The 27594-nt window shown below is 37.0% G+C and overlaps 4 protein-coding genes across 4 annotated transcripts in view; 1 reads left to right on the forward strand and 3 right to left on the reverse strand.

Annotated features, from left to right (window-relative positions):
* Positions 1-5672, reverse strand: part of LOC107597717 (brefeldin A-inhibited guanine nucleotide-exchange protein 3-like) — a 63316-nt gene extending 57644 nt beyond the window's left edge. The window contains exons 1-3 of the mRNA XM_016288887.1: positions 5660-5672; positions 5461-5512; positions 4983-5064 (exon numbers count right to left, since the gene is read on the reverse strand). Of these exons, the coding sequence (XP_016144373.1) occupies positions 4983-5064; positions 5461-5512; positions 5660-5672 (147 nt within the window). The remainder of the gene's footprint in view (positions 1-4982; positions 5065-5460; positions 5513-5659) is intronic.
* A 3894-nt stretch (positions 5673-9566) lies between these two features.
* Positions 9567-14555, forward strand: LOC107597718 (F-box only protein 9-like). The gene is made up of 8 exons (XM_016288888.1): positions 9567-9717; positions 9800-9914; positions 10054-10172; positions 10253-10343; positions 11443-11538; positions 12490-12583; positions 12686-12843; positions 14039-14555. The coding sequence occupies exons 1-8, from the start codon at positions 9567-9569 to the stop codon at positions 14145-14147; spliced, it is 933 nt and encodes a 310-aa protein (XP_016144374.1). The 3' UTR covers positions 14148-14555.
* A 1624-nt stretch (positions 14556-16179) lies between these two features.
* LOC107597699 (elongation of very long chain fatty acids protein 5-like) lies at positions 16180-18513 on the reverse strand. The gene is made up of 3 exons (XM_016288868.1): positions 18016-18513; positions 17065-17199; positions 16180-16976 (listed from the first exon to the last, which is right to left on the reverse strand). Exons 1-3 carry the CDS (start codon positions 18277-18279, stop codon positions 16857-16859), a joined length of 519 nt encoding a protein of 172 aa, XP_016144354.1. The 5' UTR covers positions 18280-18513; the 3' UTR covers positions 16180-16856.
* A 1336-nt stretch (positions 18514-19849) lies between these two features.
* The window catches only part of LOC107597698 (elongation of very long chain fatty acids protein 5-like), a 17256-nt gene continuing 9511 nt past the window's right edge, over positions 19850-27594 (reverse strand). Inside the window, exons 4-8 of the mRNA XM_016288867.1 lie at positions 23673-23750; positions 22071-22242; positions 21548-21672; positions 20597-20731; positions 19850-20508 (exon numbers count right to left, since the gene is read on the reverse strand). Coding sequence (XP_016144353.1) covers positions 20389-20508; positions 20597-20731; positions 21548-21672; positions 22071-22242; positions 23673-23750 — 630 coding nt within the window. The 3' untranslated portion in view covers positions 19850-20388. The remainder of the gene's footprint in view (positions 20509-20596; positions 20732-21547; positions 21673-22070; positions 22243-23672; positions 23751-27594) is intronic.

The raw sequence follows: 27594 nt of genomic DNA on the forward strand, positions 1-27594 counted from the left end.
TATATATACACACACACATACAGTATATATTTTGAAAATATTTACATGTATATATTTATATTCATATAATTTATTATATATTAATATATAAACATAACATATTTTTCGGAAATATATACAGTGGCATGCGAAAGTTTGGGAACCCCTTGCAGAATCTGTGAAAATGTGAATAATTTTGACAAAATAAGAGAGCTCATACAAAATGCATGCTATTTTTTATTTAGTACTGTCCTGAATAAGATATTTTACATAAAATATGTTTACATTTAGTCCACAAGAAAAAAAAAAATAGCTGACATTTTTAAAATAACCCCATTCTAACATTTGGGAACCCTTGGTTCTTAATACTGTGTGTGGTTACCTGGATGACTGTTTTTTTATGTTTTGTGATGGTTGTTCATGAGTCCCTTGTTTGTTCTGAATAGTTAAACAGCACTGTTCTTCAGAAAAATCCTCCAGCTCATGCAGATTCTTCCGTTTTCCAGCATCTTTTGCATATTTGAACTCTTTCCAGCAGTGACTGCATGATTTTGAGATCCATCTTTTCACACTGAGGACAACTGAGGGACTCAAACTATTAAAAAATATTCAAACATTCACTGATGCTCCAGAAGGAAACACGATGCATTAAGAGCCTTTTGAACAGTATGAAGATGTCCAAATTTTTCTTATTTTGTTGAAATATCTTTTTTTTCCATTTAGTACTGCCCTTCAGAAGCAACAGAAGATACTTGCATGTTTCCCGGAAGACAAATTAAGTTCAATTTACCTTGATCTTCAAATTCAAAAAGTTTTCACCCCCCGGCTCTTAATGCATCGTGTTTGCTTCTGGAGCATCAGTGAATATTTGAACCTGGAGGATTTTTCTGAAGAACAGTGCTCAGTTTAAAGCTGGAGTCCGTAACTTTTTTTGGTTAAAAATGATCCTAAATCAATATTTGAGCAAGTACATAACCAGCCAGTGTTCGAAACAATCGCCTTACTTTAGCCCGATTCACAATGGTAAGCTTATAATAATGTTTTCTAATTTGAGTGGTATGGGTAGGTTTTCGCAGGAAATTCGAGCATGGCACTGCGTTATTACATCACGTCTGTAAACATGAAGTTGTCCCGGCTAGTAGGCATGTGAGGATCCTGCAGGTGGAGGATCATTTATAGTCTTTTCTCACAGCAGCTGGAACATTTAAATGTCAAAAAATAATTTTGATGGCGGATTGTAATACAGAAAGGATTATATGAAACACATGTGAATGAAATTAAATTATATTCCAGTTTTAAATGTGTTTCTGATTACAGATAGCCTACACAAGATTTGTATTTTAAAGAAAACCAGTTCGAAGGGAGCATAGTTTGCTTTTTGCATTAAAAGAATTTCTTTGGTATGAAATTCGAATGGTATGACAATTAGATTAGACTGTACACAAATATAAATCTACACATTAATACACACTATACTCATAGTCACCAATGCTGATGTTGTTAACATTAATAATCTGAGAATAAAGTATAACAATAATAATAATTTGCATGGTTTGATGTGATATGAGCTAACCGATCTTTAGATTAAGAGCCTTTTGAACAGTATGAAGATGTCCAAATTTTTCTTATTTTGTTGAAATATCTTTTTTTTCCATTTAGTACTGCCCTTCAGAAGCAACAGAAGATACTTGCATGTTTCCCGGAAGACAAATTAAGTTCAATTTACCTTGATCTTCAAATTCAAAAAGTTTTCACCCCCCGGCTCTTAATGCATCGTGTTTGCTTCTGGAGCATCAGTGAATATTTGAACCTGGAGGATTTTTCTGAAGAACAGTGCTCAGTTTAAAGCTGGAGTCCGTAACTTTTTTTGGTTAAAAATGATCCTAAATCAATATTTGAGCAAGTACATAACCAGCCAGTGTTCGAAACAATCGCCTTACTTTAGCCCGATTCACAATGGTAAGCTTATAATAATGTTTTCTAATTTGAGTGGTATGGGTAGGTTTTCGCAGGAAATTCGAGCATGGCACTGCGTTATTACATCACGTCTGTAAACATGAAGTTGTCCCGGCTAGTAGGCATGTGAGGATCCTGCAGGTGGAGGATCATTTATAGTCTTTTCTCACAGCAGCTGGAACATTTAAATGTCAAAAAATAATTTTGATGGCGGATTGTAATACAGAAAGGATTATATGAAACACATGTGAATGAAATTAAATTATATTCCAGTTTTAAATGTGTTTCTGATTACAGATAGCCTACACAAGATTTGTATTTTAAAGAAAACCAGTTCGAAGGGAGCATAGTTTGCTTTTTGCATTAAAAGAATTTCTTTGGTATGAAATTCGAATGGTATGACAATTAGATTAGACTGTACACAAATATAAATCTACACATTAATACACACTATACTCATAGTCACCAATGCTGATGTTGTTAACATTAATAATCTGAGAATAAAGTATAACAATAATAATAATTTGCATGGTTTGATGTGATATGAGCTAACCGATCTTTAGATTAAATCACCATTGGTAGCACGATTTATCGTAATGCTGTTTTCCTCAGTTGGTCAGAACAAATGTGGCAGACTAGTTACTTACTTGTTCAGATGGCAATATATGGTGAAAATTCTTATTTGGGTCATGGATTCCAAGACGTAGGCTAGAATCTGTGATTACTAAGTATAGGATTCACATCGGTGCGGTGACTGACTGCCACACATACTCCTCAAAACATTAGATTCATCCGCGCTGGAGCCGTGCCAGAGTACAACCCACACAAGGAAGAAACTTCCGCAAGTAACTGCAATTCCAGGTTTTCAAACAGAGATGGCGACAAAGAGGCAAAACTTACGGACTGCAGCTTTAACTCCAGTCATAGATCATCCAGGTAACCACACACAGTATTAAGAACCAAGGTTTCCAAACTTTTGAATGGGGTATTTTAATAATTTCAACTATTTTTTTTCTTGTGGATTAAATGTAAAAAAAATGTATGTAAAATATCTTACTCAAGACAGTACTAAATAAAAAAATAACATGCATTTTGTATGATCTCTCTTATTTTCTTAAAATTATTCACATTTTGACAGATTCTGCAAAGGGTTCCCAAACTTTCGCATTCCACTGTATATATATATATACACTGCCGTTCAAAAGTTTGGGATCAGTAAGACTTGAAATGTTAAAAAAAAAAAAGTATCTTATGCTCATCAAGGCTGCATTTATTTGATCAAAAATACAGAAAAAATTGTAATCTTGCTAAATGTTATTACAATATAAAATAATGGTTTCTATTTTAATATCCTTTAAAATATAATTTATTTCTGTGATGCAAAGCTGAATTTCCATCAGCATCATTACTCCAGTATAAAGTGTCAAATGATCCTTCAGAAATCATTCTAATATGCTGATTTATTATTATAATTATCAACAGTTGTGCTACCAAATATTTTTTTGGAAACTGCTATACTTTTTTCAGGATTCTTTGATGAATAAAAAGTTAAAAAGAACAGCATTTATTCAAAATATAAATCTTTTCTAACCATATAAATCTTTGCTATCACTTCTTAATGACTTAACACATCCTTGCTGAATAAAAGTTTTAATTTCTTTCAAAAAAAAGAAAGAATAAAAATTTACTGACCCCAAACTTTTGAACTGTAGTGTATATTGTTCGAAAATATTTCTATTTTAAATAAATGCTCTTCTTTTTAACTTTTTATTCATCAAAGAATCCTGAAAAAAAGTATCACAGGTTCAAAAAAAATATTAAGCAGCACAACAGTTTCCAGCACTGATGATAAATCAGCATATTAGAATGATTTCTGAAGATCATGTGACACTGAAGACTGGAGTAATGATGCTGAAAATTCAGCTGCGCAACACAGAAATAAATTAGATTTTAATGGATATTAAAATAGAAAATCTTTATTTTACATAATAATATTTCACAATATTACGTTTTTCCTGTATTTTTGATCAAATAAATGCAGCCTTGATGAGCATAAGAAACTCCTGTAAAAAAACATCGTTGTGATCCCAAACTTTTGATCGGTAGTGTATATATCATGCATATTTAGTTTAAATGACACTAGAGAGCTTATATTCAAATGCAGGTGTTGCCAAAGCTACAGTAGTGTGCAAACTCTGTGTGGAGATTGTAGCCTTAACGGAGCTGAGAAAGTCTCTTTCATTCATCTCTTCTCCCTCTTTTGACATTTTCCAAATTTCTTCTTGTCGCTTGTTAAGTCATAGCATGGGATTTTATTTGAGAGTGATCTTATTTGTGATTGCGCATTTGTGTGGAGGGTCGTGTAAATTTTCCGACATCCTCTGGTAAATTTTTTTGTTATATATATATATATATATATATATATATAGTACATACTGTATATTAGTATTTATCTCAGCTTGTGGAAAGACTACTTGTGATTAAATTTGGATTCATCAAATGGCTTTTTCATTACCACCTATGTTTTAAGGTGGTTATAATTATATTATAAAGGTAAAACACAAATTTGAGTAATTTGGTATATTATCATCATTTCAGTTAATGAAATGTTTTTACTGTAAATTTAAGTTCAATCTCTAAAACGTAAAATATTGCTACAAAAGTTCAAACAACCATAGCTGTCAGATTTTTGCCTTAAAGTTCACCGATTTTTACTGTGTTGCTATGTAGCTTCTGTGTGGTTGTTCACATGATGCAGTGCAGTTGCTGAGGTGATCTGTGTGGCTGCTAGAGCATTGCTGTGCAGTTGGTAGGGTGGGAATTTGCTTACTAGCCAAATATAAAAGAGTCTCTCATGTCCATGGCTGAAACATTTCAAAACCAGTTACAAGTCTAACATGCTTTGCTTGGCTTAGCAAATACCATTAAATAAAATAGAGCCAAAATATATATGGCATGCTGCTTTACCTTAAGTGTACTTCAATATTTTTTTGCCTCTGTGAAATGTATTTCTTTTAAAACCCTAAAATGTTTAGTAATAAGCACACCTGCATTCCGGTGAGGGCAGTCTGAGCCAGTTTAGTGTTTTTAGACTCCAGTGCCAACTGAAGAGGGAATACACACTTCTCTCTGCACAAAAATAGTTCACACTTAACACACCAGAACATGAAAGATACGACTCATGAAGACTTTGCATTGAAGCATTTTCTAATGTCACTCTTACTCCCTCTGATAAATCAGAGATCATCTGGATAAAAGCATCTGCTATATCAATACATATAAATAAATATAAGATAGTAACCCATTTCAAAGATGTTATGTAAGGAGAATATTTAGTCATTTTAATACTTTAATGCGTTTTCGCTGTGTACAGATGAAAGGTTTAAGAATAACGAATGCTATGCAAAACTTATATGTCTAAAAAGAATTATGTCTGTGTGGATCATGAAGATTGTGTGAGAATGTACAGTATGTCCAAGAAAAACACTGGCAATATAATATTGTATATGGAATCAAAACACTTGCCTGAGTTTAAATGATGGTATCTTAACTGATCCATTCTGAGCCTGAAGGGTCTCTGTACAACCGCAGGGAAAATGAGAGAAAAAAAAGGTTATTTAATATTTCAAAAATAGAAAACAGATATCGGAAAACATCTAAACGGTAAGAAAACAAATTAAACAACACAAACAAATTATGATCCTTTAAATATGAATAAACATACTTTGAAACCCCATCATTTCTAACCATTCAAAAAAGTGAAACAAAATTAAACAGAAATCCCAACAACCTCACATTAGAAAACTATTCTAGATCAGGCCTTGCTATACTGTCATCTGACTGAGCTATTCATTGATCCTGTAAAACGAGCCAGAGTTACAGCACAGCATCCCTTTGGCCCTTCTCGTTTGTTGGCACAGCATGACTGACAGTCATGTGAGATATGCAATGCAGAAACACTGAGAGGTCAACTGAGTTCTTGAAGCTCTGCATCATCTTAAAGGTGACATATCATGAAAATCTGACTTTTCCAGGTTTTAAAAGGGTCCTATTATGCTCTTTTACAATGTCTTGAATTTGTTTTGGTGGTGTACTAGAACATGCTTTCATGCTTGGTGGTTCGAAAAACGCATTCTTTTTTACATAATTTACATTATTACAATACCTTTCTCCCCATCCTGGCACAAACAGCTCGATTAGTTCCAGGTTTGATGAAGGTCCGCCTTCCGAAAAACGAATTGTGATGTGATTGGTTAGCTGTCCCAGTGCGTTGTGATTGGCGAACAGCTTAGACGGTGTTTCAGTACTGCCACGCCCCTTGCCAAAGCAGCAAGTTCCGTCTGCTCCGGTTTAGTTAAAGCTGCAGTCCGTAACTTTTTTTGGTTAAAAATGATCCGAAATCAATATTTGAGCAAATACATAACCAGCCAGTGTTCGAAACAATCGCCTTACTTTAGCCCGATTCACAACGGTTAGCTTATATTAATATTTTCAAATTTGAGTGGTACGGGTAGGTTTTCGCAGGAAGTTCGAGCATAGAACTGCGTCATTAAGTCACTTCTGTAAACATAAAGAAGTTGTCCCGGCTGCTAGGCTATCGCATGTGAGGATCCTGCAGGTGGCCGATCATTTATAGCCTTTTCTTACAGTAGCCAGAATAATTAAATGTATCATTTTGATGGCAGATTGTAATCTAGAAAGGATTATGTGTTTATGAAACTATAAATGAAATTATATTCCAGTTATAAATGTTCTTCTGATTACAGATAGCCTGGGATTACAAAGATTTGTATTTTAAAGAAAACCAGTTCGAAGGGAGCATAATTTGCTTTTTGGGTTAAAAGAATTTCTTAATATGAAATTCGAAGAGTATGACAATTAGATTAGACTACAGAAATTGAAATCTACACGCTAATACATACTCATAGTCACCAATGCTGATGTTGTTAACATTAATCATTTGAGAATAAAGTATAACAATAATAATAATTTGAACGGTTTGATGTGATATGAGCTAACCGATCTTTAGATTAAATCACCATTGGTGGCGAGATTTATGGTAATGCTTTTTTCCTCAGTTGGTCAGAACAAACGTGGCAGACTTGTTACTTACTTGTTCAGATGGCAATATACGGTGAAAATTCTTATTTGGGTCATATTCCAAGACTAGGATCAGAATCTGTGATTGCGAAGTACAGTAAATATCCACACCGGTGCGGTGACTGACTGCCACACATACTCTTCAGAACATTAGATTCATCCGCGTTGGAGCCACGCCGGCGCACAGCCCACGCAATCTAGATAATTCCGCAGACAGCTGCAATTCCAGGTTTTTAAACAGAGATGGCGACAAAGAGGCAAAACTTACGGACTGCAGCTTTAAGGATGGCGTCAATATTGCCATATCAATTTGAGGCGGATTCAGACCCAGAGAATATTAAAGAAGAGGTTCGCGCAGAACCTTTGCACAAACGGATATTGCAAGACATATTAGAGTGGTAACGTTATTGTTGTTGTTGTTTTTTTGGCTAAATCACGTTTTAGATAGGATGTCAACAACCACTTAAAAATAACTGCATTTACTATGTACAGATAAGTGCATATGTATTATTTTTATTGTTATTTAATTCTAACATTATAACATGAATAGCAGTGAAACTGTTATACAGTTGAATTTATTTATAGCATAATCCAGTGTTTCCCAGGCGGCATATATATGCAAACTCTTTCTCTGGCAGCAGGAGGCGCTGTTGGAGTGGTAGAGATCAAGGCTTCCCCGGTAACGGCTGTACACAAAGCAGTGCTCCACTCAAAAAAACACTGCTTATCAGACATTACATGCAAGATTAAATGAAAATGACATCCAATTTTCTGAAGACAGTCGGTTTCCTGTGATATAAAAACACCCGCAGTGGGAAACACTGTAGTCTCATAATTGAAGTGTAAATTCTGCAGATTACATCATTGTTCAGTATTGTACTGTCAGCAATTTATTATAAAAACGTTTTCATAACTGTAACATACATATTTACATACATAAATATTCAGGTGCATGTGTAATAATGGCCCTATTCCCACCCCCCAACCATTCGAATTTCCGTAGGTGGGAATTATTTTAATGATATTCTAATGGGCTGCTTTGTGATATCACAAAACCCCGGAAACCAACGCTGTAGTCCAAACGAGCCCTTCGTTGTAGTTCTTGAAAAGGGATTTTTTTAAAAATTAAATATCTCCCTTTGAAGTGGACTTTGATATTTGTACGTTTGAAGATCTTTTTTATGCCCAAACATACACACTACACACTGACTAAAATTCAAAAAGTGAAAAAGCATAATAGGACCCCTTTAAGTGCTATAATCTGGTCCCCGGTGCATCTACCAAACAAGGAAACATGAAAAAGATCAACCCAGTAACTTTGTTTTGGGGAGCCTTTTTCTGCAAGCGTCTGAACAAACGAGCGTGTCTGATTTCGCTCCCTTGGTGACGTGGCAAAGGGATCTCATTATAATATTACCGCCCCTTAATCTGTAAGTTTCCACCCACGGCGCAGTCATTTGATTTTGCAAGCGACAACGGTGTACCAGCTCTAATGGCATGGCGAAAGCTTGAGCAAAACATGCTAACTGTTCTGTCTTTGGCTGCACAGACGAGCACAGAACACTCTTTAGAGAGACAACAATACTACAGCGAGAATCATAGTTACGCCTTCTTTCTTTGCGTGAACATTTGGGCGGCGTTATGCAAATCTTCCCACATAGTGAGGTAGATATGTGGGGGCGTGTTAGAACGAGACATTTTAGGTAGGCGTGGTTGACTCTTATAACATAACTTTTATAAAGAATATCTCTTTGGATTTGAGACTTTAGTCTTTGCAACTAACACTCCAAAGAGAAAGGAAAAATTGAAATCGCATCATATGACCCCTTTAACATAAACTTGTGTGTGAATGAGAACTTAGTTTTGTACTCACATGCTGTGACAGCCACTTTCTGTCCGTGTGCTTCGGATGTGTGCGCTCAGAAAACCGTATAACAGAAGTTTAAACTAATATGGTTTAAAACGCATGATTTAGGGGGCGATAAACATGATAATCAGAACCAAAACAGATGTTTTTTTAACAGGTCCCAGCTGTAATAGCCCAGCTCTATTCTGGAAAAGGGGCAGGGAGCAGCAGCTCATTTGCATTTAAAGAGACAGGCACAATAAAAAACAGTGTGTTTCTGCTTCCACTCAAAATAGGCTTTTTCAAACTTCAGACACATTATGGGGACACCAGAGACTTATATTACATATTGTAAAAAGGGGCATAATATGTCTCCTTTAAACTATAGTATGGCATGGAATTAGAGCTGCTTTTGCTCATCCACTAAAAGCCTATTAGTTAAACACAATACAAGAACACAGAATAAGAAGAAGCCTAGAACATCTACAACACTTTAAACACTTCTATATTAATGATTACAATAAATACAGTGGTGTGAAAAAGTGTTGGCCCCCTTCCTGATTTCTTATTTTATTGCATGTTTGTCACACTTTAATGTTTCAGATCATCAAACAAATTTAAATATTACACAAAGATAATGCAAGTAAATACAAAATGCAGTTTTTAAATGATGATTTCATTTATTATGATTGTCCCACTCGTTAGCTTGGAGGACAATGAGAACGATCGGGAGATAGACGATCTACTGACGTACTTCCAGCAGCAGCTGACGCTGTGCGACGGCACCATGAAGCTGTGTGAGCCTGAGACAGACTCCACTCTGGTGCACATCTCGGGTAATCCTCACGCTGGAGCTAGTCTGTGTGGATTTCTAGAGTTTACCCGTTGCCCTAAAAGCCCCTTCTTTCACCTCCACAGCTTTGCCCTTCGAGGTGCTCATGTATATCTTCCGTTGGGTGGTGTCATGTGACCTGGACCTTCGAGCCCTAGAGCAGCTTTCCCTGGTTTGCAGGGGTTTCTATATCTGTGCCAGGTGGGCTCACACACTCAGCAGACACCAGCGTAAACCAGCTTCCCCACTAGCACTATAGCGGCTTGTGCTCAAGAACAGCACTCAGATTTTAAGCATTAAAAATTCAGTTTGCCATGTTTTTGTGGGTGTCTTGTTTCAGGGACCCTGAGATTTGGCGATCTGCCTGTTTGAGGGTGTGGGGGCGGAGCTGCACCAAAATGCTGCCATTTTCATCCTGGAGAGAGATGTTTTTGGAAAGGCCACGTGTACGCTTTGATGGTAAATGCGTGTGCTTCTCTATGTCTTCTTGAATATGTGCTGCTTGTACAGTGTTTAATAAATGTCCATGGTTTGTGCAGGTGTTTACATCAGTAAAACCTCATACATCCGTCAGGGGGAAGAGTCTCTCGATGGCTTCTACAGGGCTTGGCACCAGGTGGAGTACTACAGGTGAGCTTGGGGCTTTAAAGGGGTACTCCACTCAAAAATCTAAATTCTGTCAGCATTTACTCAACACCATGTGGTTCCAAACCTGTATGCATTCCCAGTGTTTCCCCACAGGGCTTTGTTAAGACTATGGACCTTTGTCTCTCTGGGGTTATCTGGGGTCATGCACCCCTGGATGAAAATATTGACATTCTAAAGTTAAATGCATGAATCTGTTGCACTTTGAAAGCAAAATTAAGAACTCCAACACATTTTCAGTGACCAAATTGAATAGAGTAAAAAAAAGTGGTTGCATTGGCTTGGATTTTAAAGTGGACTCAAACCGCTTTTAGTTGCGAAAGTGTCTGTTCACATTGCATTCACACTGATGTTTTTAGAAGTCAAACAAATATTATAATAATACCTTTAATAATAAAGACAGTAATATTATTGTAATACAACTGCACTGTAAAGTAAACATAAAATAAATACTTCATAAATCATAGTAAGTATATTACATTTGTTTTATAGAAAAATTACAATATTTGTATTAATTTCTTCACTTGTAGTTTAACCGTCCGGCTTTTATTTTGACACAAAAATGCCGTTTCTGTGAAAAAAGCTCGAAGGAGTACACATTTTTCTTTCAAACTCGCAGCATGAAAGACTAAAAAGACTAAATAATTAAATAATTAGTTTAATAAGCACATTAAGCTATATTGATTTTGATTTTAGTTTAATTAACAGATGTTTGCCAAAGTAGTGGTGAAAAACAATGTTAGAGACCTTTTATATTATTAAATTAATATTTATTAAATATTTTCAGTTCATTATGAAACTGACAGAGGTGATTCATGGGAAACAGTGCATTTGTTCTGTAGACACACAAAATAAGATATTTTGCGGAAAGTCAGGAACCCATTAACAATGGATCCCATTAATTTCTGTTTTATGGAGAAAAATAAAATCTTTTACTTTCCACAGAAGAAAGTCAAGTTTGGAACAACATAAGGAGTAAACGTGCACAGAATTTTCTTTTTTGGGTGGAGTATCCCTGTAATGGCCCTGAACAAAATCTGTTTTGTTCAGTGTTATCAGGCTTTGACGAGACCTGATCTTTTAGGTACCTGCGCTTCTTCCCTGATGGTCAGGTGATGATGTTGACCACACCCGAGGACCCTTTGGTCACTGTCCCAAGGCTGCGCAGCAAGAACTCCAGGTACGTGTTATGGGCCTAAATAACAGACCTCTGCTCTGAATTTAACTTGGCTGACAGCACATTTCTAGGCCATGTGCCATCTTTAAATCATTAAAGGGCACATCGGATGCCCATTTTCCACAAGTTGGTATGATTCTAGGGTCTTCATGAAATGTCTGCAACATACTTTGGTTAAAGTTCCTCAATGGTCGAGTAAAACGACACCCTTTTTACCTTGTCAAAAACAGCTCTGTTCACAGCGAGCCGTTTCGGTGCATGTCTCTTTAAATGATAATGAGCTACTGCTCACCCCGCCCCTCTCTTTCGTTTTTTGTGTATTCGGTGGTGCGTTAACATCAACAACAAAACGAATCCACTGTGTCCTCAGTGGCTCTGATGTCGGGAGAAAATTAAGACTTTTATGTTCACTTTTACACCCAACTACAAAACACCTGCATTGCTTACAAGTCATTGTTGTTGCTACAAGAAAGTAGCCTAAATAAGAAAGTTAAATACACCCTGTCTACAGGACGCGGCACGACAAAATACTTTAAAACTCATAATCAGTAATGCTACACTGGATGCGACATGTCACGACATGACAAATCCCCGACAGTAAACTGCCTCGTTCTATTTATGAGGTACTGACACGGAGTTCAAATGTCCTGTGTAGACACTAGACAGACTCAACCTGTTGTGGCGGTGTCGTGTCCGGTGTAGACACGGTTCACTGTTCCACTAATGTTATTACACTTGTATACAAAACTTTGTATTATGCTTGTTATAGAGTGCGTGACGTCACGTGCACTACCGCCGGTGGCAGTAGACAACCGCGGTGGTCGTGGCGCGGTTGTCACGGCGACCGTCACAGCCCTAATTATAGGGTGCTTGTGTCCACGCTGCTAAGACACATTTATGTGCAAACTGAATTTTGCATCCGATTTCCCCTTTAAAAATCTTCAATTTCCACAGGATGGACTCCATCATGTTTGGCCATTATCGGCTGTCCCAGGATACGGACAATCAAACCAAAGTTTATGTTGTTGTCTCCAAGAGAAAAGAAGAGGTTGGTTTGCCTGTTCGTGTTTACAGACCCTTTTCTTTAACAGCACTGTGCTATTTCTTTGCCGTTTTACTAGCATTGAACCAATGTTTTGTCATCTTCCAGCAAAAGGTGGCAGAGTACCAGAGGAGCCGGTTCTGCAGGCGGAACCCAGCCCCCGAAGCGGAGCGCGCCTTCCATGTAGGACTGCAGCTGTCCTCTGGGGGGCGTCAACGCTTCAACAAGCTGGTGTGGATCCACCATTCCTGCCACATCACCTACAGGTGTCTCACCAATCTGCATTCTCCAACACATCTGACGAGTCCGAATGAAATTCCTCCTGCTGTCTGTTCACACAATCAATGAGGACGCATTAGCACATCACCTTGAACGAGATGCTGATCAGATGCTTAAAGGAATTAGGCTATCCTAAAATTCAGAAATTAACTATTACTCCCCATCATTCCAAACCTGTATGACTTAAATTTTTCTGTTGAAATATGTTCATCTTGTGACAAAAGCAAATGGGGTCAGATACTGCCAAGCTCCAACATAACACAAAAGCACCAAAAAAATCATCATAGAAGTGGTCAATATAAAAATAGAAATAAGTAGACTCTTTATACCGTATTGACCCGAATATAAGATGACCCTGATAATAAGACGACCCCCCTTTTTCCAGATGTACCTTTTGGAAAAAGGCTTTTTAAAAAACAAATCTTGTTTTTTCTCAGTAAAACACATTTTGTCTTCAATTATTTTCATATTGCATATTTTTCCTATTTTTATGTTTGTTTTGAAAGTATGGTAAAAACTGGTAAAATGTACCAACAATCACATTTTAAAAAATGTACACTTTAAAAAAACTAAAAAAAAAAAAAAAACAGGTAGCCCATCTGAATTTGGACATTTAGGCTATCCATCTAATAGTAGCCTACCAAAATCTTATTAACAGTAGAAGTTAAATCTTACTGTAGTCTTCAAATCTGGGTACTGTCTTACGTTTTAAAATCACAAAGGGAGCTTGGTGCCATCAGGCTAACGTGACAGTCACGACTCATGCAGCTGTAAGCTTTTCTTTTTCTTTTGTTTTTACTCGCGATCTTTACAACACGCATTACATTACGTATTTCATGGAACACTCGTTTTATGTGTTTTATGCGCCACCTATTGTTGTGGGTGTATTATTGACATGTCAAAGTCTAGACCCTGAATATAAGACGACCGCGTTTTTTCAGATGTATTTCCAAGAAAAAAAACATCGTCTTATATTCGGATCAATACAGTATGTAATTTTTTTTAATGATAATAAAAAACAAATGGATACAAATATGCATAAGCTGAAAACTGAGTTTGATTTAGCACTCAAATAAAAAAATTGGATGATGTTTTTATTTTATTGCATTGTTGTGTAAAGTAAGCATTTGCCGTCACGGAGTTGCCACGTTTCAGCACTTTTTTTGTCTTTTTCTCCCTTAGATCGACTGGAGAGACAGTTGTCACTGCGTTTGATGTAGACAAAATGTACACGCCTCTGTTTTTTGCACGAGTGAAGAGCTACACAGCCTTTTCAGAGCGTCCACTGTAGGACGACCCAAGCAATGCATGCAGTAACTCGACCCTTGACCCCTCAAGGTTTACACCTCACTGCCACCTCCATCTGCTCGCCCTACTACTTCCAGCCCAGGCTCTTTCTTATGAATGTAGACGAATGGTGTGACATTCTTAGATTCCTAGTCTTAACTGCAGTTCAAAGCATTATGTTTTGTTTTCACGATAGTGTAAGATCTGTCTTGCTCTTATTGTAAAGATAAAGATATTCTCTCTCTCTCTCTCTCTCTCTCTCTCTCTATATATATATATATATATATATAAGATTGTAAGAGGTTTCAAATGGACTGTGATGATGATGAATGTTCAGGTTGTTTTTGTGAATTTCAGTGAGGGAATATGTCGGCTGATGACTGGAACACCCAAATAAATGAGCTATATTGTGCTTCGCTGTCTTTTTCTTTTGTGTGTGTGTAAATTGTGTTGCTTAAGTCAAATTGAAATCAGAAAAAGAAATACCGGTCTTTGCAGTTTCATCAAAATGTTTCCTTTTGGCTGTCGTCACCTTCTCAACCGTTCTCTTTTCAACATTTTGTCTTGTTGAATATTTTGCTCTACTCAGAAATAGAAGGGAAGGGGGTTATAGGCAGATTTGTTATAACATCACTTTCAGTTTAAGTTAAGCTTGTTTTCTTTGGTGGACGCTGTATTTAAATGTCTTTGAAACAAGTACCCTTCAGAAATCAGGTCTAGAATTAAATGAAGAGGACATATAATCCAACTATAACATGCTTGGAGATTTGGGGACTGATGGGGATTTAGTTCAAGGGGAATTGTATCTGTGACAAAAAAAAGTTATCTTTTAAGTCCACTGATAAACCTTTTTTTATGCGATTATATGTTATTATTTGTTCTAGTTTGTCATAGTTATGGAAATCAGAAATATCAGGGAAGTTTACATTTGTGATTTCTAGGCCCGAAGAAGTGTTTGCACTTTCTTAGCTCTTAAGTATTTCATTGAGTAGAAACTGCTTTTCGTTTACAATGATTTTTGGGGGAAAAAACTTATCCAGGAATCACAAATGACTATAAAAGTACTGGAAATTCATTTATCAAAATGTGTGGAAACTCATCCGTTTTATTATGATTTATTATAGTAGAATAGAATTCATTTAAAGCCAATAAGAGAAACCTTTCAATATTTAAAACCTCAATATACTTGAAATCAAAAAGACAAGTGAACAAACACTGACACCTGATATATTTCCAAATAAAAATCACTTTATTGGTATTGTGTCTGATGTTAACGCCTACATCTTGTATTAACACGTGCAGTATTAATTCTGTGATACAACATTAATTCTCTACTGTGCTATTAGCAAACGGTATCTTGTGCACTGGATGAGTGGGTCTATACGGCTGCACTGAAAGCATGAATTAACAGTATTGTATAATGCAAGATATCATTACTTATCCTAAACTGAACACTAACAGGGAGAATGACTTGATTGTTAAGAAGGAATTATGATTATGAATCAGTAACAGAAGTTGCACAGCAGTATTCACTGTTTTCCTGCATTTCTATGCTTAATGGTTTAACACACATACACTATATAACAACAGGCTAGATGAAGGCAACGGTTTGTTCAAACACAAGAACAAAATTAATGTTGCTTGACCAGATCTGGAATGCTGGCACAGAGAAGGAGTGTGTTAAGCTGTTGAAACGCACTGGATGCTGATTTCTAGGTTTAGGTGACAGGGTCTAAAGAGCTGCTCACTGTGCCTGTCATGCAGCACTTACAGTGCCTCAAAAAGGGAAAAGGAAAGTGTTACAGAGTTATAAATGTGCTTTATAATTACAGTGTAAGCCACTGTTCATTGTTTTGGTAAACGTGAAAGCGATGTGCTGAACTACTGATTCGTTGTGAAATTTTTGACACCAGAAAATAAATCGGAGGCTATTCATTGCAGCAAAGAGCTCATACAAGACTAGCCAGGTGAACCGAACAGCACTGGTGAGACAGTAAATACAGTAAAGTTTTCATGTTAAAAAAAAAAAAATCTTGCAGGAATATTGAAAAATACACATACACACACACACACACACAAAAACAAAGTGTAAGTTGGGGTAAAATATAACCCGGACATGTTTTCAAGAGATTCACCTACAATACAGCACTACAACAAATTGTGCTAAATCCATGTTAATATAAAATAAACAGTCCATTTTATTCTGTAAACATACATTAATTCACTAAATTCGCTCGATTAGTCCATAAAACTAATAGTCTTCCATTTTTCTAAAGGTATTGTTATGACTGTTACGTACTGTCTTGTAAGATTATCTGCCTGTGCTATAAAGAAACATCGTATAGGCTACTACTGTTTAATTCAGCTCATAAGTGTGACATACTCCTGTATACCTGTCAAATTTCTCTAATACAATCTTCTCTATGTCTACAAACAAGCTTGGTGAAAACACCAGTGCAAATTAGTACAGTATTAAGGTTAGCCATCTTTGTTCTTCAAGAAAATGAAAAATATGAAAAACATCAAATACTCTAACTTGGACCCTACTTCCTAAGTTTTGGATTCAATATGAATAACGTGAGGTTGCAGTGTGCAAAAATGTGAGGAGACTCTTAAAGGTGAAATGGCTGTAGCGTGGTAACTAGATAGACATGCGTGAAGCTCCTCTACTGCGCTGATAACAATAACAGGACTGTAAGTGGATTAACTGTCATCAATCTGCGCGCGGTTTCCTGTATTTAACCTTCTCATTGGATGTCACTCCATTAGTGTGACCGTTTATTGATCCGTTCGAGTGATCGGTCTTCCGAGATCCCATGCGGCTCTTATAGGTCTGTGGAGCAAAGAAGGGGAACATTCTGAACAATTCTTCAAGCCGTACTTTCTTACGATAATATTCTTTATACTGAGAATTTGTTTACCTTTATGTAGAAGTTTGAGAAGAGTAAGATAAGAGTGATCATATAAGTGATTTGGAAATACAGCCAGCCCATTGGGAAACCACATGGCCAGACCACAGCACAAGATGTCTGGAACATGGTCAGGACAAACTGGACCTGCAAGAGGAAACAGCCATCAGTGATCCACCATTGATCAATCTTTTATATGAGTGATTCTTCAATTAGGTTAAATAAGCCAATACAAGTTTGCTTGAGTCCACATTCTGACAAACGTAACCATTATTTCTGTCATGACAACTCTCGGAGGGACTGGCATGGTAATGTACATGACAATGTTAATGTATTTGGTCTTGGCGGAATAGATCTGCTACGCTGCTGCTGCGGCAGAGCAAGTACCGAGACTATGAGCATGTAAGAAATACTGCTGCTGCACATATAACACATATGAATAACCCCCATATAGCATAGATGATCACCTCGTAGCAGATCTATACAGGTGGAGCTGGGGAAGGTGGAGGGTTTCTGAAGCAAGCTGCAACTGCTACGGCAAGCACTAGTCATATATTTGAATGTTGAGCAGCGATCTCATTGGCTACCGATACAGGAGAGAACCTATCAGCTGTGCCATGTGATAATGATGTCATTAGTTCAGATTGAGTTAGACCTATCGGACTGCGCCATCTAGAGTTTCATGCCAGAACTCTTCAAAATCATACTAGGAACGCATACTAGAGGATGAGAAAAGCGACCCAAATTGAAAAATTACCCATAAGTAAAAGACATTGACTGTTATGAACAAGCTGAAACTTGGTATCCTATGTTTTATCCATCCAAACCAATTAGACTTTTTGTTATATAGTAGTAAACACATTCCATTACAAGAAAGCACTTGGTATTTTAATAAAGTGAAAGGAAAAAAAGTGTAATTTTTAAGCGTCCTCAGAGAAGTTTGAAGTAAAAACGTGTACTTGCCAGCTGCCCTTGAGTGATGTACTTTTTCCACCACAGATACGGTCTCATGGCTGGGACAGCAGAGAGGCCGTAATACGAATACATCAGGACATGGATGAAGCTGTTAAACGTGGCGCCAAAATAGGCTGATGAAAAGAGCAGCAATATCAGTATTAGTTGCTGCATTTGCTTCAAATCACAAATCAACCTCTGAAGCATCAAAGTAGGTTCCCTATGATACAAATTTATATCTTTTAAAATGTACAAAAATAACTGACTATTCATGAAAATTAATAGTCAGCATTACCGATGATTGGTAACCACAATCTATTCTAAGAAGTAAATGGAGATCAACAGAAAAAACTCCTTTAAATACCACGTTGCATAATGCAAAGTTATTTAAAACCACCTGGACAAGCATTTTTACCCTGTTCTGTTTGCTTTGGTTTTATGCATCTGAAAAATTCAGCATATAAAATGCACCATAAGCTCCTTCAGAAGCCTTTGACTGCAAAACAGTGGAGTTTATTATTTGTTCTAGTTTGTCATAGTTATGGAAATCAGAAATATCAGGGAAGTTTACATTTGTGATTTCTAGGCCCGAAGAAGTGTTTGCACTTTCTTAGCTCTTAAGTATTTCATTGGGTAGAAACTGCTTTTCGTTTACAATGATTTTGCGGGGAAAAAACTTTATCCAGGAATCACAAATGACTATAAAAGTACTGGAAATTCATTTATCAAAATGTGTGGAAACTCATCCGTTTTATTATGATTTATTATAGTAGAATAGAATTCATTTAAAGCCAATAAGAGAAACCTTTCAATATTTAAAACCTCAATATACTTGAAATCAAAAAGACAAGTGAACAAACACTGACACCTGATATATTTCCAAATAAAAATCACTTTATTGGTATTGTGTCTGATGTTAACGCCTACATCTTGTATTAACACGTGCAGTATTAATTCTGTGATACAACATTAATTCTCTACTGTGCTATTAGCAAACGGTATCTTGTGCACTGGATGAGTGGGTCTATACGGCTGCACTGAAAGCATGAATTAACAGTATTGTATAATGCAAGATATCATTACTTATCCTAAACTGAACACTAACAGGGAGAATGACTTGATTGTTAAGAAGGAATTATGATTATGAATCAGTAACAGAAGTTGCACAGCAGTATTCACTGTTTTCCTGCATTTCTATGCTTAATGGTTTAACACACATACACTATATAACAACAGGCTAGATGAAGGCAACGGTTTGTTCAAACACAAGAACAAAATTAATGTTGCTTGACCAGATCTGGAATGCTGGCACAGAGAAGGAGTGTGTTAAGCTGTTGAAACGCACTGGATGCTGATTTCTAGGTTTAGGTGACTCGGTACAGGACAGGGTCTAAAGAGCTGCTCACTGTGCCTGTCATGCAGCACTTACAGTGCCTCAAAAAGGGAAAAGGAAAGTGTTACAGAGTTATAAATGTGCTTTATAATTACAGTGTAAGCCACTGTTCATTGTTTTGGTAAACGTGAAAGCGATGTGCTGAACTACTGATTCGTTGTGAAATTTTTGACACCAGAAAATAAATCGGAGGCTATTCATTGCAGCAAAGAGCTCATACAAGACTAGCCAGGTGAACCGAACAGCACTGGTGAGACAGTAAATACAGTAAAGTTTTCATGTTAAAAAAAAAAAATCTTGCAGGAATATTGAAAAATACACATATACACACACACACACACACACACACACACAAAAACAAAGTGTAAGTTGGGGTAAAATATAACCCGGACATGTTTTCAAGAGATTCACCTACAATACAGCACTACAACAAATTGTGCTAAATCCATGTTAATATAAAATAAACAGTCCATTTTATTCTGTAAACATACATTAATTCACTAAATTCGCTCGATTAGTCCATAAAACTAATAGTCTTCCATTTTTCTAAAGGTATTGTTATGACTGTTACGTACTGTCTTGTAAGATTATCTGCCTGTGCTATAAAGAAACATCGTATAGGCTACTACTGTTTAATTCAGCTCATAAGTGTGACATACTCCTGTATACCTGTCAAATTTCTCTAATACAATCTTCTCTATGTCTACAAACAAGCTTGGTGAAAACACCAGTGCAAATTAGTACAGTATTAAGGTTAGCCATCTTTGTTCTTCAAGAAAATGAAAAATATGAAAAACATCAAATACTCTAACTTGGACCCTACTTCCTAAGTTTTGGATTCAATATGAATAACGTGAGGTTGCAGTGTGCAAAAATGTGAGGAGACTCTTAAAGGTGAAATGGCTGTAGCGTGGTAACTAGATAGACATGCGTGAAGCTCCTCTACTGCGCTGATAACAATAACAGGACTGTAAGTGGATTAACTGTCATCAATCTGCGCGCGGTTTCCTGTATTTAACCTTCTCATTGGATGTCACTCCATTAGTGTGACCGTTTATTGATCCGTTCGAGTGATCGGTCTTCCGAGATCCCATGCGGCTCTTATAGGTCTGTGGAGCAAAGAAGGGGAACATTCTGAACAATTCTTCAAGCCGTACTTTCTTACGATAATATTCTTTATACTGAGAATTTGTTTACCTTTATGTAGAAGTTTGAGAAGAGTAAGATAAGAGTGATCATATAAGTGATTTGGAAATACAGCCAGCCCATTGGGAAACCACATGGCCAGACCACAGCACAAGATGTCTGGAACATGGTCAGGACAAACTGGACCTGCAAGAGGAAACAGCCATCAGTGATCCACCATTGATCAATCTTTTATATGAGTGATTCTTCAATTAGGTTAAATAAGCCAATACAAGTTTGCTTGAGTCCACATTCTGACAAACGTAACCATTATTTCTGTCATGACAACTCTCGGAGGGACTGGCATGGTAATGTACATGACAATGTTAATGTATTTGGTCTTGGCGGAATAGATCTGCTACGCTGCTGCTGCGGCAGAGCAAGTACCGAGACTATGAGCATGTAAGAAATACTGCTGCTGCACATATAACACATATGAATAACCCCCATATAGCATAGATGATCACCTCGTAGCAGATCTATACAGGTGGAGCTGGGGAAGGTGGAGGGTTTCTGAAGCAAGCTGCAACTGCTACGGCAAGCACTAGTCATATATTTGAATGTTGAGCAGCGATCTCATTGGCTACCGATACAGGAGAGAACCTATCAGCTGTGCCATGTGATAATGATGTCATTAGTTCAGATTGAGTTAGACCTATCGGACTGCGCCATCTAGAGTTTCATGCCAGAACTCTTCAAAATCATACTAGGAACGCATACTAGAGGATGAGAAAAGCGACCCAAATTGAAAAATTACCCATAAGTAAAAGACATTGACTGTTATGAACAAGCTGAAACTTGGTATCCTATGTTTTATCCATCCAAACCAATTAGACTTTTTGTTATATAGTAGTAAACACATTCCATTACAAGAAAGCACTTGGTATTTTAATAAAGTGAAAGGAAAAAAAGTGTAATTTTTAAGCGTCCTCAGAGAAGTTTGAAGTAAAAACGTGTACTTGCCAGCTGCCCTTGAGTGATGTACTTTTTCCACCACAGATACGGTCTCATGGCTGGGACAGCAGAGAGGCCGTAATACGAATACATCAGGACATGGATGAAGCTGTTAAACGTGGCGCCAAAATAGGCTGATGAAAAGAGCAGCAATATCAGTATTAGTTGCTGCATTTGCTTCAAATCACAAATCAACCTCTGAAGCATCAAAGTAGGTTCCCTATGATACAAATTTATATCTTTTAAAATGTACAAAAATAACTGACTATTCATGAAAATTAATAGTCAGCATTACCGATGATTGGTAACCACAATCTATTCTAAGAAGTAAATGGAGATCAACAGAAAAAACTCCTTTAAATACCACGTTGCATAATGCAAAGTTATTTAAAACCACCTGGACAAGCATTTTTACCCTGTTCTGTTTGCTTTGGTTTTATGCATCTGAAAAATTCAGCATATAAAATGCACCATAAGCTCCTTCAGAAGCCTTTGACTGCAAAACAGTGGAGTTTCCCTGTGAGGAGCTTACAGTGGCCACACGGCACCCAGTTCATGACAAACCACCAGATGCTGAGCATGGTGGCGTGATGGTAGACGTGCAGGAAGCTGATCTGGTGGTTGTTCTTCCTCAGAATGAAGAAGAAAGTGTCCATAAACTCAATGAGTTTGGAGAAGTAATACCACCAAAGGACGTTTATCATCTGAGGAAAGATTAAGAGAGAATCATTTACACAAGAACTTATTTAATCAGCGACGTTACAAAAATTCAACATCAGTTACAAAAGTCATGAAATCACTAGTGCAGTAATGATTCTCAGTCTACTTCGGATTTCCACTTAGGCCGTTTTTGGTCTCTAACTATACCCTTAACAAATATAATACTGCTAAAATGGACAAACTATGTCTTCTAGCATAACATCATGAAATTTTTCTTGTGAAAAAGAAGTGCTTAATTGCATTGAATGTGCACTTGTCATGTTTTTAAGTATATATTTAAAAAAATGTATTTGCAGATAATATATTAATGAAATAAAAGACCACCTAAGTGCAATCGAAAAGAGTACAATATCATGACATGCAAGTACACCTTTAAATTTTGTTTTAAAATTCTTGTTTTAATAACCTTTTGTCATGCTCTAAAGAAGTGAACTTATGTGTTGACTCGTATACTAAAGCACATATAAAGTACCTTAAATGTGCTAAATTGCAATTTCATCATTACGAATGTGTAATTACAAATGTATTTATATACATGACATACAGGTTTCAATAGAAATGAAATTATAGTATATTTTAGTTTACCGTAAATGCTTGTCTGTAGTACACTTTAAGCATATTTCAAAGGCAGTAGAAGTAATGATGTTAAATTACATATAAAGATGGACTTAAGTGGTCAGAAAGCTAATTCAGTTAGTTGTATTTAAAGGAGACATATTATGCCCCTTTTTACAATATGTAATATAAGTCTCTGGTGTCCTCAGAATGTGTCTGTGAAGTTTCAGCTCAAAATGCTCCACAGATCATTTATTATATCATTTTGAAAATGCCTATTTTGAGTGGAAGCAGAAACACACTGTTTTGCGAGCCTGTCTCTTTAAATGCAAATGAAAGCGGCTGTCACGAGTACTAAACTAAGTTCTCATTCACACACAAGTTTACATTAAAAACACACAAGAGTTACAAAACAGTCGGTTATGTCTGTGAAGATAAACTGCTGGGAAATAAATCGCATGTTTATTTTAGATCTGTATGGCAGCAGCAATATACAGTAAATAAATCAATAAATGCACTTCTCTCGTCTCCTCTGAGGCTGGGACTCTAAACAGTGTTCTGTGCTCGTCTGTGCAGCCAAAGACAGAACAGTTAGCATGTTTTGCTCAAACTTTCGCCATGGCATTAGAACTAAAACACCTTTGTCGCTTGCAAATCAAAATGACTGCGCCGTGGGTGGAAACTTCGAGATTAAGGGGTAGTAATATTATAATGAGATCAGAGCAGCCAGTCAACTGTACACTCACATCAGCCTGATGGGAAATATTGTCTCTTTTCTGAGGATTATGATCAAAGAGTAAAGCTGAATCTTAGAATTGTCCATATCTCACACAATGTAAAACTCAGCTTGTTGTTTTACCCTGTTGTCAGCCTCTCCTCCACTGTGGGTGTTCTGGCAGAAGAAGTTGTATCCGCCTTGATACACTGACATTACCAGCTGTAGAGACAGAAGGACAACAGAACGAATCATTATTCTCCACACCACTGCATATTCATCCCAATATGTAACACATTTGTGGAATTAGAACTAATGCTTGAGGATCAGTTTGGATACACTTTATTTTACAGTATGTGTACACTCTTAAAAATAAAGGTGCTTCACGATGCCATAGAAGAACCTTTTTGTCTAAATGGTTCCATAAAGAACCTTTAACATCTGAAGAACCTTTCTGTTTCACAAAAGGTTCTTTGTGGTGAAAAAAGGTTCTTCAGATTACAAAAAGGTAAGAAAGAGATGGGTCTTTAAAGAAACTTTGACTGAATGGTTCTTTGTGGAACCAAAAATGGTTCTTCTATGGCATGGCTGTGAAGAACCTTTTGAAGCACCTTTATTTTTAAGAGTGTACTTACAGCATACTTACCCAAGACAGTACTGGGTAGTATATGGTAAACATGTTTAGGGTTAGGTTTAGGGGTAGTTCAGGGTTAGTACAGTTATTGTAAATGCTATAATAAGTACACAGCATGCACATGCGGAACAGGACTGTACAATAAAGTGCTACCCAGTTTACATTGAAGGGGTGGTTGATCAGCTTTTTTCGAAAGCTTGATTGTGTTTATGGGGTGCAGTGTAACATGTGTTCATGCTTCATTTTTTTTAAAAATGCATTATTTTCACATATTTTACTTTTATTCTACACCGCTGTTTCCATTCTTGTCAAAACGGTCTGTTGAGTTCCTGGTTCTGTGAAGCCCCTCCCTCAGAAATACGCAATGGGCTCTGATTGGTTAGCGGGCTCAGAGTGTTTGTGGTTTGCTAACCGCCGAGTGCACGTTGCCCAGAATTGTCACGCCCCCTTACCATTACGGGTAGTTGCGTGTTCCCGGGGGCGGGGTTTATGTAAACATCGGAGTTAGTGATGTCACAAACCCAGGAAGAAGCTCGTTGCAGGACCTACCAGCCATTTTTTGTAGTCCTTAAACAGCAATTTCTTTAAAAGAAAATATCTCCCTTTGCATTGAACTCTGAGCATCGTAACTTTGCAGACGTTGTTTATGCTCTAACAGCAACAATACACACTAACTAAAGTTCAAAATGTGAAATCATAAATCAACCCCCCCTTTAACAAAAAGTACAATGTAAATATCAATATGGCCATCATCCAACACAACAGTACATATCAGTTCCACCTGATACTACCACTGTACCATGGTATTGTCACAAGAGCTCTAGATTTTTTTCAATAGGCTCCTTTAGTCAGTAGCCTTGCCTAATTGACCTGCCAATATTTTCCCAACACAAAAAAAGGACATTTCATTTTTAGCATTTATGCATTTTATGTGTCAGGGGAAAACATGTTCAAAGCACAAAGTACTAAAAATAATAAAACAACAAGAAAAATTCACAGTAATAGCTGGAAATACAACTATAAATATAACTCATGAATTCATGAACACTTTTGCTGGAATTCAATGGCATACGTTTTAGAACATTACCGGTTTGTTTGATGCTTCCTCTATTTATCTCAAGGCTTGCGGTTTCAACAAAACAGGCTGTTAAATGGATCGAAATTCTCTTGCACAAGGGTCATCCTTATTGTGAAGGTAGCTTTACGTAAGTATAAAATTCTCTTCTGATAACTGTAGTGGAGCGCAGTATGAACAGCTGCAGAGGCTTGCAGGTGTACGGCTGATGCCTTGACTTGTATAGTAAAGTGGACAAAAGTGCTTCATTTTTCACATTTTCTTTCTTTTGAACGGTCTTCCACGATCTTGTTCTCACCTCTCTCTGAACGCAGTGCAGACCTCCTGGAAAATCTCCCATGAGCTTTAATCTGACATTGTTCATTGTCTCATTTTGAATAAAGCCCTTGCTCAAGTTTTTTTTAGCAAATGCAGAATGAAAGCGGCACATCTGTCCCCAATATATAAATGATATTAAACCTCAAATAAGGTTCTCATCAACGCCTGACCTTATGTTACAGGTGACGATGGTATTCAGAGGGGGACATCTCAACTCTTTAAAAGGACATTCAGGGTCTCAATATAGCCGTAATTGCTTTGATCTAATGGAGCTTCTCAGGGTCAGTGGGTTGATTTTGCTGTTAGAGAGACTGTCCCAGAGCAGTATGCAGCACCACTGCTGCTCTCTAAAGTCCAGAGTGCAGCCCCAGCATTCACTCTCTAACTCGGCTAATTTCTCTTTAAACTAAATAACTCAAAGATGGCTCCAGCATCCCCACAACCCTACAAACAGTAGGACAGGCGGTTTGGAAAATAGATTTGTTAATGCATTAAATGTCATGAACTAATAATGAACTACATTTCTGAAGCATTTGTTGATGTTAATTTACAAACATATTAGTATTTATTGTTAGTTCATGTTCATTCATAATTAATTCACTTTGATGTACACTTGAAATGTTAGCACGTGAATTGTTGATGAATTGAAACTTATTGTAAAACCAAATCCTCAGTGATTGGCCACTAATGGAGGAACATTAATCTAACTATGTAACGGAGACAATAACTTTAAAGGCACAGTTTACCCAAAAATGAAAATTCTGTCCATTTTCTGTCAAACAACTTCCACTTCAAGAAAGAACGTTTGAGCTTTGCATGACCATATTTATTGTGCTCTGTGCATGCGCTTATATGTGAACAAAAGCCTAAAATAAATCTTTATGAACTTCTGAAGCATCTGTGTTTACTTAGAAATATCTGTGTATTCGTTTGTGTTTTAAAGATGAACAATGACATTTGAAATGACATGAGGATGAGCAAATGATGACAGAATTTTAATTTTTGGCTGAACTATCCATCTTATATGGATAAAACTATCTTTTAACAGAAAAGAGATGGACATTTGTAGCCTAGAGGTTTCTTTCTCTAATGAATAAAACAGGTAGGTTGTCATTGATGGCTGTGATTAAAGATCACTTTAGCTAACATATCTGTGAGCTTATCCTGAATTTAGAGTTAATTCTATTTGGAAAGCCAGGCAACGTGTCTGTTTTGCAATGCAGATAGCGTGGAGAGTGCAAATTAGACAAGAAAGGACTCTGAACTTTAAGGTGCACATGGACTGTGACTCATCATCATTTGGTTTGTCTTGCTCAATTTCCAAAAAAGAAAATCAGTATCAAACTGCATGACATTTCAATACCAATTTAAAAGGCCCCAGTCACATTCAAACATCTATAGACCAGAGGTCCCTCAACGCCCCACTCCTGGAGAGCTACTCCTCCTGCAGGTGTCCTGCCTGTCACTATCAAGTAACCCTGAAGACCCTGATGGCTGCTTCAGGTGTGTTTGATCGGGGTTGGACCTTAAATCTGCAGGACGGTAGATCTCCAGGAACAGGACTGGAGATGCTTGCTCGAGATTGTGTAACATCTATTAGAGCGTAAAATTCGAAATTCGAAAATTTAAAGGGGTCCTATTATTCTCTTTTACAAAGTCTTGATTTTGTTTTGGGGGTGTACTAGAACAGGCTCTCATACTAGGTTGTTCGAAAAACACATTATTTTTCACATATTTTACATTATTACAACACCTCTCTCCCCAGTCTGGCATGAACGGCTCGAATAGTTCCTGTATCAAATGAATGCCCTCCTTCTGAAATACGAAATGTGCTGTGATTGGCAGGGGCAGATTTAGTGAATTGGGGACCCCAGGCAAAATATAGGAATGGGGCCCTATACATGTGATGCTTGCTGCTGCACAATGGTGCCCCATAGTTGTGTCCAATGTTTCTACATTTTCATGTACATGTTATAATGGATTTATTTCATGTTAGGGGGGGGGGGCAAATGTCCAGTGAGAGCACAACGAATGGTTAA

This window comes from Sinocyclocheilus grahami, unplaced genomic scaffold, assembly GCF_001515645.1.
Source record: "Sinocyclocheilus grahami isolate Dianchi unplaced genomic scaffold, SAMN03320097.WGS_v1.1 scaffold235.1, whole genome shotgun sequence".
Classification (NCBI taxonomy): domain Eukaryota; kingdom Metazoa; phylum Chordata; class Actinopteri; order Cypriniformes; family Cyprinidae; genus Sinocyclocheilus; species Sinocyclocheilus grahami.

What these genes read in the sequence shown, in the direction of transcription:
- LOC107597699 (XM_016288868.1), bottom strand. Translation starts at nt 18,279, where the DNA reads ATGAATAGTCAGTTATTTTTGTACATTTTAAAAGATATAAATTTGTAT. An exon ending in ACATCACTCAAGGGCAGCTG is followed by an intron (nt 17,200 to 18,015) that starts GCAAGTACACGT and finishes TTCCTCTTGCAG; the next exon opens with GTCCAGTTTGTCCTGACCAT. An exon ending in TCTCAAACTTCTACATAAAG is followed by an intron (nt 16,977 to 17,064) that starts GTAAACAAATTC and finishes TTTGCTCCACAG; the next exon opens with ACCTATAAGAGCCGCATGGG.
- LOC107597718 (XM_016288888.1), top strand. Translation starts at nt 9,567, where the DNA reads ATGATTGTCCCACTCGTTAGCTTGGAGGACAATGAGAACGATCGGGAG. An exon ending in CACTCTGGTGCACATCTCGG is followed by an intron (nt 9,718 to 9,799) that starts GTAATCCTCACG and finishes TCACCTCCACAG; the next exon opens with CTTTGCCCTTCGAGGTGCTC. An exon ending in CACCAGGTGGAGTACTACAG is followed by an intron (nt 10,344 to 11,442) that starts GTGAGCTTGGGG and finishes CTGATCTTTTAG; the next exon opens with GTACCTGCGCTTCTTCCCTG.